The sequence below is a fragment of the Pelophylax lessonae genome (assembly GCF_965119305.1).
Source record: "Pelophylax lessonae genome assembly, chromosome: 1".
Classification (NCBI taxonomy): Eukaryota; Metazoa; Chordata; class Amphibia; order Anura; family Ranidae; genus Pelophylax; species Pelophylax lessonae.
This window is the reverse complement of record NC_138768.1, coordinates 662,912,984-662,924,271: the sequence shown is the minus strand read 5'-3', so window position 1 is coordinate 662,924,271 and position 11,288 is coordinate 662,912,984. Positions and strand designations below refer to the sequence as shown.

Here is an 11,288-nt window from a genome sequence, read left to right as displayed (position 1 = left end):
TCGATGATGATGATGATCATAATAATAATAATTGAAAAAAGAAATGTAAAAATAATATTAATGATGATGATGATTATCATAATAATAATACATTCATGATAAAAAGATTTGAAATAATAATGTTACTACACACAATAATGAAAATAAAAAAATGCATTATTGATAAATAAAAATAATTGAAATAATAAAAAAAATAAAAATACTACAACTACTAGTACTACTACTAATAATAATAATAATATTAGTAACTAAAGCAAATAATTTTACAATATTAGAAATAATAATAAATATGATAATACCACTACTACTACTAATAAGAATAAGAATAGTATTGATAATATTATTATTATTATTATTAACAGCAACATATTATACAAAATGTATTCAAAAACGTAATAATTGCAATAATATTATTATTATTAATAATAATAATAAATCATTAGCTGTAATTAATGCATGGAAAGATAGAAAGAAAGACGTCAACGCTATATTAATCACTACTTTTGCATAGCAAAGGAAAGCTAAGGTGAAGGGGCCGTTCCTGATTTCCCTGTATTTATTGGAATGAAATCCCCAGCTTTGAAGACAAAGTGCCCAGTGTGTGCCTTCCTCCATCTCTAGCCCCGTTATCACACGCCACCTAATTGTATGTGCAGCCTGTGAAAGTTAAATTGGAAGCTGTCCCACCAGGGAGCTGCCATGTGCCTCTAGACTGGAGATGTCAAGCAGAGAAAACTCACTCTGCAAAGTTAATTTCTATTCCCGAGGAGGATTTCACACTCCAGCTCATTGTGACCCGCACTAATTAGTAGAGATAACTAATGATTACTTACTTATTCTCTGTAATTATCTGGATTTCCTAATTCACTGTGTAATTTATTAATTCGCTCGTAAAAGTGTTTTAGCGTCTTATTCATCTACAGGGAGAAGGTAGGATTGCCTGACACTGCACAGGGTGATCATCTGCCGGGAGCATCGGGACAGCGCCACTGCACAGGGCAGCGCCATCCCTTTATAGGGGCAGCATTTGTTCAAAACAGAAGGATGGTTTTTTAATGAATAATCAAGAAACAACTGTGTGTATTTGAAAACAAAAGTTCGTTATAAAAACATGAAATGAAATGTATACCTAATAAATCTGCCTGTTAGTTCACTAACTATTCTCAAAGTATTGGATCAACAGGTGTTGTGGAATAAGGCACCTGTAACTGCAATTATCTGGAGGGCAATTGGATGGTAATTCATTTCTTATACAACCCTGAACAAATAAACCATCCAGCACCGTCTGTGGGAGAAAATGGTGTGTTCGAATCCCTTATTATAATAACAATAATATCAACAATAATAATAAAAAATGCTACCCTGGGTACCCAGGCTCACTGAAGGAAACAGGATATTGATAAATCACGTTAACCTCTCCTGGCCCAGTTTGTAGTCACAACCCTTTAATTAACATAATGCCCCTCCTTCCACCCAATCTGTAGCTTCTACTACTAAACGCCTCACAGGCAATAACCTGGGCATGATTTATAAATGTGTGCAGGAAAAAAAGTCTGTATATAAGTATGCAATAACTTCATATTTCTCTAGTAATATAGATAGATAGATAGATAGATAGATAGATAGATAGATAGATAGATAGATAGATAGATAGATAGATAGATAGATAGATAGATAGATAGATAGATAGATAGATAGATAGATAGATAGATAGATCTCTATATACAATATTTTGTGTTTAAATGTCTATCTATAGATAAATGGATAGATAGATAGATAGATAGATAGATAGATAGATAGATAGATAGATAGATAGATAGATAGATAGATAGATAGATAGATAGATAGATAGATAGATAGATAGATAGATAGATATTTAAACACAAAATATTGCTCTATCTTTATAATCTCTATATACATAAACATATATATATATATATATATATATATATATATATATATATATATATATATATATATATATATATATATATGTAAACTTTATAAACTTTATATACATGTAAATATATATATAAATACATATATACCAAAGAATATATATATAAAGAATATATATGTATATATTTACCTCTATATGAATATATATATATATATATATATATATATATATATATATATATATTCATAGGGAGGTAAAAAAAATATATATATATATATTTATATATTTAAACACACATTAATATTCTATCTCTATGTACATAAACATATATATATATATATATATATATATACACACACACACACACACACACACACAGTTACACACTATTTTTCTGCTCTTTCTCTCTACGAATAAATACAAAAGCATACAAGTGAAAATATATATATATATATATATATTTAAACACACATTAATATTCTATCTCTATATACATAAACATATATATATATATATATATATACACACACACACACAGACAGTCACACACTATTTTTCTGCTCTTTCTCTCTATGAATAAATACAAAAGCATACAAGTGATTTATATAGATTATAGATGTGTTAGAAAATTCAGCTTTTGGGTCTACACAAAAGCCAACACGTGTATAGTAAATATATGTCAGTGACAGGATCCTGATGATAGGGCCGGCATCCCCAGGCCGGGAATTGTAATGAAAGCTGTAGGCACGCAGACTATCCTACAGACAGACTATCCTACAGACAGACTATCCTACATTCCATCATAGGCTCTCATCACATCATTCAGCCAGCAGCAGGCAGACTCATGGACAGCAACCACTGAGCAGCTATAGAGAAGTGCGGAGCTGTCCTTGGTGCTGAACAGCCATCGGCTCCCCGCTCCAGCCCATTTCCATACCAATACCTTCCTAAATCATCTGTCAAACTAAACTTAAACAATTCCTTTAATTCTAACAGAATGTTTAGTAATTAAAAAGCTAAAATAAGCAATTTAAAAAAAATATTCTTGTTTTTTTTTATTTCTAATTTACTATCATACACAGTATGACTTAAAATACCGAAATCATGTTAAGATTTTTCCACAGCACCTTCCTTGCAAATTAGTTCTGACAAACAATTTCGTTGCTGTAAGGCTGTCGTATAGCAGATCACCCAAGAGACTGTCTTCCTCTACAGGCAAATGTTTTACTATGTGCTCTTCGTCTTTTTTATTATTATTATGTTAAATCTAATCAGCAAACAGTGCAATGAACTGACATCACTATCGCAATGCACTGATCAGTCCCACTAGTGACCTGACCACAAGTGATAGGGAGATCGATATGTCTACAATATAGCTCTCTTGGAATTCTGGAATAGCTTGTATAATTGTATTATAGGAGTACACTGGGCTGTGGGCAGGGAATAAGCCCCCAGTGATGGAAAATAGGTCAGTAGGGGTCCCAAACAGCAGTCAATAAAATAGTGCGATTAAACTTTCAGCTTGGGGACTGTCTAATACTCATGGGACCCCATCATCACCATCAGTATGATTCACATTCTTTGGAATAACAGCCTATCGAGCCAGCAATTAGTTATTTACAGTATTTTGACTAAGTAATGACATTTTAAATTACATCTATCATTCGGCTAGTGTTTAAAAGCAACTATAGTATCGACTTTAAAAATACAATCGCATATTTGTTTCAGATGGAAATCCAAACTGTCTACAATGTGGCGTTTTTTTTAAATGCAATACCCATCTGTCCATACTAGTCAATTAAAATCAGATAATTTACTAAAGAACCCTAGCCTTTATCTCAAACACAAAATTTATTGAGGGAAGTTTAGGTAAATTAAAATTTCTTCAAAGCTTAAAGGGGATTTCTTTAGTAAATTAGTCCCTGATACATTGCAACTGATAAAAAAATATATTTTTTTTAAATAAAAACTGAAGAAAGAACTATTTGCCAAGCAGCTGTCAAAACCTTGTATTTTAATGAAAGACTTTTTTTTTCCACAACATTTTGGAATAACTTAATACATTACCATAATAAATAAAATAAAAAAACGTCTATTAGCAAAACAACTAAAACCAACCTTTTTACGGGACAGAAGACCTGAAATAATCTCAGAACAGCAATACAGCAAAAAATCTGTCAGAACATATTTATAGATGTGTTGGTGGGTGAGTAAGTTCACTATTTACACTACAGACACTTGGAGTGTGTGGATAGGTGTATCCCCCCCAATAATGGTGAGGAGGAGGGGGGGGGGGATAACCAGAATTAGGCAGACCAGTACTTCCATGACAAAGAGGATAAGAGGCTCTATGGCTGCCTGAGTTGTGTCTAGGGATGCCCATTAAATATGTAAGGCCATCTAGCTTCATTCCAGGATCAAGGTCCTCATATAGGAGCCAGACAAAGCTTTGTGCCTATTAGCGGTCATTATTGTCACCAGAGATCTGTCTATGGAAATGTACAGATGTTTTTATAGTTATGGGTAATAATGGATCGAATTGTGGAACTTTGTCACCTCTGTTTATAAAACAACGATGTGCGCTCAAACTTTGGGAAACACATTAGTGAACCTCATATTTTTGTTAAAACAGGAGCAAAAAGGTACTTGCTATTTAAAACAACACAGAATAAAAAAGCCATTGAACTTCTGCTAGTAAGCATTTTGATTGTTAAAACAAAAAAGAAAAAAAATGAAAGAGAAAAAGAAAAAAGAAGCAAAAGTGACACATCGGTGGCAATCAGATCGAAAGCCAGCATCACAACAGAAACAGATATACTTATCACATTAAAAATATAATATGTGTGTTTATATATTTCTATGTAACATCTGAAGGAGACGCTGCAAGGGAATGGCATGGCTGTCAGCGCCCTTGGAACAATCAAGTCCCCAGCATTTTCTTAGCAGTCACTTATTCTCGTGATCCTTAAAAATATTTGTCATTTAAAGGGAGGGGGCAAAGAATAAAACATTTCTTACTTGTGTAGTCCTGATCCTTTAAAACTGATCTGGAGTCACCAAGAGTTTATTGTTCTTGACAAAGACGTGGGGGGCATTGGGATGGCAAAAAAAGTGATCCCCCTTTTTTTTTTATTTTTTTTTTTTACATATTAGACATATATCTATTTATATATTTAAAAACATTAAAATCTGTTCTTTTTTTTCTTTTTTTTTTAGAAAATTGCAGTCAAATCCCAAGCAAAGTCTATATTCCAGCTGAGTATTTCATACGTTTCTGTTTTTGCCTCTGGTTGCAGAACCAGACCCGGACAACGTTCTTTTTGAGGTCCAGCTTCTCGGCGATGGCGGCGATCTTCTCGGAGGAAGGACGGGGTTGGATGGCGAAGTAGGCTTCCAAGGAGCGCTTCTCTGGGGCGGCGATGGACGTCCGTTTGCGCTTCTTCTCGGCGCCGTTGAAGAGCTCAGGCTTGGTGAGCTTCTCCCGGTGAGACTTTTCAGCTTCTTCCAGCCAAGCTTGCAGGATGGGCTTGAGGGCGATCATGTTGTTGTGGGACAAGGTGAGGGACTCAAAGCGGCAGATGGTACTCTGGCTGAGGGAACCTACCCCAGGGATCTTGAGGTTGGCAAGGGCAGATCCTACGTCCGCCTGGGTCACCCCGAGCTTGATCCTCCTCTGCTTGAACCTCTCAGCAAAGGCTTCCAAGTCCCTGGGATCGGCGTCCACGTCGCTCATGCATCCCATGTGAGAGGGTAGCCCGTGGGCATGTGCCATGCTGAGCGCCTGGTGCATGGGGTTCATGCTGGACATGTGTGGGTGAGCTGGAGTGGACACCACCGAGCCATCAGGTCCTGTTATGGCCCCTAGTGTCAGTCCTGGGGTGATGTGGTCTAGAAGTTCTCCTTCCAGGGGCTGGTGGTGGTGATGGTGGTGGTGGTGGTGATGGTGGGAGCCAGAAGGGTGGGAGATGGGTACTGAGGAGGAAGAAGAGGCAGATGTGCAGGGGATGGTGTTCATGGTGTGGTAGGTAGCGTCCGGCTTGAAGGGACTGTGGTGGGGAGTGTGGTGGTGGTGGTGGTGTTGGCTCTTGCACTGAGACACTATATCCACAGCTGCCAAAGCTTCAGCACGGGCCAGCAAACTCTCATCCAGACCTCCAAATATATTGCTCTGCAATGTCAAATAGAAAGCACACATTACTGTCTGCTGGGAATTCAGCGATTAAAACTTTTCCAGAATGTTAAAAAATCCTGCTACAGAGAGGGGAAGAAAGGCAGAACACACGCCTAGGCACACACTACACAAGATACATGCAACATCCCAGGTCATAAAAATTAATATGAAAGGCAAGACCGACTGAATACATAAGTTGAGGCAAAAGAGGGAGAGAGAGAGAGGGAGAGAGAGGGAAGGGGGGGAAAGATTGGATGTGTTGGGTGATTTGCTGTGCAGACATGAAAAAAACATCAAGCAGATAAAGGGGGCTGTCAAGATGTGCCTTAGAGCGGTGATTATGCAGAGTACATACCGGTGGGGTTGGGAGACAGGCTCTTCTCATCGCCTCCGAGCTGCTGCTACTGCTGCTGTTGGCGCTACCTCCTCCTCCTCCTCCTCCCCCGGTACTGCTCCTGACACTGCTGATACTGGGAGAACTGGTGGCCGAGGAGGATGAGTGCGGGGAAGAGGAGTGCAGGGCAGAATATTTGGCCTCGTCCTGCAGGCTGCTATGAGCCATGCTGAAGGGCTGCTTGCTGTTCAGGGACATCATCATCATGTTGGCTGTGGAGGGGTTCTGGAGCAAAGAGCTGCTGGGGGTCCAGATACCCTCTGGATAACGGACAGGTTGAGGTGGCTTCTTCCAATGTGCCAGGGTTATGGAGCCCCAGAGCTGTCAGCAGCTTCCCTTCCTTGCTCCTGTCCTCTCCTGCTCCCCCAGTTTTTGTCTCTGTCCCTAGGAGTAGCGTGCCTTTGCCTATCCCCCTCCTCCCCCCTAGAGAGTAAATACAAGATCTTCTAAGATTTTTTCCTTCCCTTACTCCTCCCATCCAGGGGCTCCCTCACTCCTGGTGTCAATGTTTGATAGTGGAATCTGTGGCCATGGAGGGAAGCTCTTCCTCCTAACCTCCTAGAAGACTAGGACTGAAGCAGCCATGTGTCCCAGACCAGCTGGTCCCTTCACAGGTTGTGCCATGCCTCCTTAATGTCCATGCTTCAGCAGTGTTCATCTAATGCCATGGGTTCTCTAATCTAAGCTTGTCCCTATGCCTCCCAGGAGCCTGATCTTCTCTTGTGCTGCACCGATGCTGCTCCAGCTGTACACCTTGGCCTGCCAGGTAGACTGTGAGTGGAGGAGGTATCAATGTGGATTGGATTCCAGGCACATCCAGCCTCTCTCTTCTATGGCTTCAGAGCTCATCTGTGATTGGATAGCCTTGTGTGTGTGTGTGTGTGTATGTGTGTGTGATGGATAGACACTGTAGAGTCTCTGTGTGTCTCACAATAGATGTGTATGTTCTCCACCCCTTGTCATTGTTTTGTCTCCCCTATTACCTTCCTAATCCTATGTTCTCAATCACACTTCTGTAGAATATTTTCATGTGATGTGTTTGTGCTTAGTCCTATCACAGACAAAAAAAAGGGGGGGGGGGCATGGGGTGTCCTGCTTATAGCAACACACAATTATTGGTGACTAATGTCATGATCCCCTGCCTGATGTCTACAGCCTGCGGTCACAGATGGGAAGGCCAGCACTGGGCGCATGAGCACTCACTCCATAGTCCTGTCTTTAAATAGCTGCTCACACCTGATCTTTTTTTTTTTTTTAACCCCCCCACATCCTTCCAATTTTCTATTTTTAGATCATGCATTAAACGTCACAAGGAATCCAGTGCAGCAATTGCAATGATCACAAGGTACAAGATGACCCCATGAATGGGTCACCTGCAGCTCCTGCCCTAGATCCCCCCACCTAATTGTTTGCAGTTATTTCAGCTCCCCTCATTTATATATGGACGTCTTTTCTATTTAAATCGTACCAGAAAAATTGTTTATTAATTTTTTTTTTAAGGAAATCCCCAAATTGCATTGTGTAGCCTTCACTGTCGCCACCTCGTCGCAATGAAATAAATCAAAGTTAAGAGCTTTGAGGATCATTTAATTATGGTGCGAATAGCGCTGTGCACCACCTCCAACAACATCTCTAAGCAAATTATGGCCGGGCCAGGAAGGAATTATTAGATTGAAATTTCATTTAGGCTGGGGAGACACAGCACTTCAATATGTAATCTGTTATGCCTCATCTGATTTGTATGCTTAATTCGCTTTGACGAATTTATTAGTTTTCATAATAGTGCTGGAAAATGAGAGACACTCCAGTCTGTAATACACTGCCTGTGCCATAAATTCCATGTCAGCACTGAGGATCTTTTATTAATGACTGCCAGCCTAGTCCATCATACAGGAGCTCTTTAAGTTGATAAAACCCCTCTGTGCTCTTGTAAGAAGCAGATTAACACAGTCGTGTTAATTAGACTGCATTGTCAGTGATAATGGTTGGAAGTTGAAATTATGTTCTAATTAACAAGGTTTGTGTAATTTGCCTTCTCTTCAAGGGACATTCTCTGCTGTAATTATTATATAATGCGCAGTATTTAGTGTGACTGTAATAAATCTGCTTTGCTGAGCACACACAGGATATTGCATAGGACTCAGAGTAGTGGGGAGAAAAGGCAGCATCTCTATGTGCTTTGCATCAGAGCTGGAGGCTAATTTTTTGGCTGGGTGATGTATCTACAGCACCAGGACTGGATGGACCTGAAAGATGTAGAGGATCGATCCTTGCACTGATGGGTCCTCTAGTGCTGTTTGTCTAGTTGGTGTACTTTTCCAGCTCTATACAGGTAAGATCAGCACTGTGTTTCTGTATTTAATTAAATCTATTTAATCATAAGCATATATGCAAACTCCAAGGGTTTCATTAGGCTTTTAAGACAATGAAATCACCAATTAATCTGTTACTGCTGTCACTTGATATTTGTTTACTATAAACTTATTTTACATTTATAAATATAAACATACATTATTAGGTCTAAGGCTGGCCATACATTATACAATTTTCTTACAGTTTTCTGTACAATTTTCTTTAGATTTACCTTCAACTATGTAGTACAAAGGCCTGCCTAATTGAATACAATTGAAAGTGTTGTTTAGTTTTGACCTCATATTATATGGTTTTTGGTAAATCTAACAGAAAATTGTACAAGAAAATTTAACATGTATGTTTTTTATTATCCGATCGATGTGCGATTCGATCAAAACAATTGAATAGGTTTAACTTACCTTCTGATCGATTTTGATCAGATGTGATCGCATTCGATCAGCCAGGGTAGAAAATGATTGATTGTTTTGCATCGATTGGCAGCACTGAAATGCTTTGGTCATTATTTTGATCATATTTTAATCAGTCAGAATATTAGATTTCATGGTGAAATTAGAGGTGTGATCGATAACTTACAATCATATCTTCCAACTATTGATCAAAATCCAATTCCCGGTTTGTGGCATATCGATTGAATAGGTTGTACACTATAGGTTAATTATACTTATCAGGAGAAATCCATTGGAAATTAAATTGATTGCTTATCGAAGCATGTATGGTGAACATTAGACTCGATTTAGATTGGATTTGATCAACCTTAGTGAATAAGCCAGGGCAGGATATTATTGATTATTTTGCATCGATGGGTAGCACTGAGATGCTTCAATCATTAATTTAATCATATTGAAATCAGTCAGATTGATAGATTGCATGGTGAAAACAGAGATTAGATTTGATCGAACAGAGTCGATCAGCCAGGGTAGAAAATAATTGATTTTTTTTACATCGATTGGCAACACTTAAATGCTTTGTTTATGAATTTGATCATATTTTAATCAGTCAGAGTATTAGATTTCATGGTGAAATCGTGAAATTGGGGGTGCGTTCGATAACTTACAATTATATCTTCCAACTATTGATCGAAATCCAATTCCTGGTGTGTGCCATATGACTGAATGGGTTGTACACCATAAATTAATATACTTATTGGGAGAGATCAAACTTATTGAAGCATGTATGGTCAACATTAGACTTGATTTAGATCAGATTTGATAGGTGAATAAGCCATGGCAGAGTATTTTCAATTGTTTTGCATCAATGGGCAGCACTGAGATGCTTTGGTCTTGAATCTGATCATCTTTCATCAATCAGATTATGAGATTGCATGGTGAAAACAGAAATGTGATCAAAAACTTGCAATGGTATCGATCAAAATCCAATTCCTTATGTGTGGCATATTGATCGAAAGAGTTGTACATTATAGATTGATTATTCCTATTGGGAGAGATCGATCGGAAAAAAAAGCAATTATTTATTGAAAAGTGTATGGCCACCATTGTGTATTATCTAATATTGGACAGTTTACTTTAATCCTTCAGGTTAGAGATTGGGTGTCTTTAATAGACATTCTATACCTATTCTTCCAAGTTCTGAAAAGAAATGTGAAACTGCCAGACTTTAAGCTCAACTTTTAGAGGCAGAAAAAAAAATCCTTCTGGTTTGTGTTTCTGATTGGAGCTTTCTGGCAGAAAAAAACGCTAAACTCCACTCATCTTGTAAAACGCTCTATATGAGCGTTTTGTTTTCTTGCTTTTTTTTAAGCCCAGTGTGAATGGAGCGTAAAGACGTTCAGTTACCAAAGGAGTGAGGTTGCTCACTTAGCAAAGTGTATGTTTGTAAATAAGGTGAACATGTGATCACTTTACTACCCAAGCATTTGCAAAGATTTTTTTTTTTAAGTATATTTGCTAGAATATTTGGATATTAATGTGAAGACAACATCACCAGCATGTATAAAGTGAACATTAAAAAGTCTATTTTTCTTAGTAAATCTATCTCAAATGATTCCTCCTGCAGGCACTATGATGAGCATTGCTAATACACATGATAAGCCGCTGATAGCTGGGAATCAGTCATAAGGGAAGCTATAGATCGGTGTAATGATCGCTCATGCAGAGCCCACATGAGATGATGTCATGCCTCAATCATCTGGATCCTGAAATACTGTCATCTGATTTCTAACCTGCTTATTTCCCCCAAAACAACAAAATGCACGCTACTTTTTTTCCAGAGCTTAATTACTTGCTGAGATGTTTTAATGTATTCTGTCGCATGGGAGAATTGGGAAACGCTTATCGTCAATTTGCATTAATCTTGATCTTAATAGCAAGTGACAACAAATCTCCAAAATGCTAAACTCTTGTCACTAGTCTGTGCGGTAAATACGGCGCTATAATAAATTCATGAAATCCTGCAAACTGCTGAAATAATTGACTTAACTTTAGTTGGTGTGT

General features: G+C 38.0%; 1 protein-coding gene across 1 annotated transcript; it reads right to left on the bottom strand.

Moving 5' to 3' along the window:
• Window positions 1-3,897: 3,897 nt before the first annotated feature.
• Window positions 3,898-7,519, bottom strand: POU4F2 (POU class 4 homeobox 2). Its single transcript, XM_082243885.1, has 2 exons — window positions 6,427-7,519; window positions 3,898-6,068 (listed from the first exon to the last, which is right to left on the bottom strand). The coding sequence occupies exons 1-2, from the start codon at window positions 6,670-6,672 to the stop codon at window positions 5,145-5,147; spliced, it is 1,170 nt and encodes a 389-aa protein (XP_082100011.1). The 5' UTR covers window positions 6,673-7,519; the 3' UTR covers window positions 3,898-5,144.
• Window positions 7,520-11,288: the final 3,769 nt, after the last annotated feature.

Bases quoted from the DNA above. Each gene is read 5' to 3' on its own strand.
- POU4F2 (XM_082243885.1), bottom strand. From the start codon at position 6,672: ATGATGATGATGTCCCTGAACAGCAAGCAGCCCTTCAGCATGGCTCAT. The intron at 6,069-6,426 runs GTATGTACTCTG...TTGACATTGCAG, and splicing joins CCTGTCTCCCAACCCCACCG to AGCAATATATTTGGAGGTCT.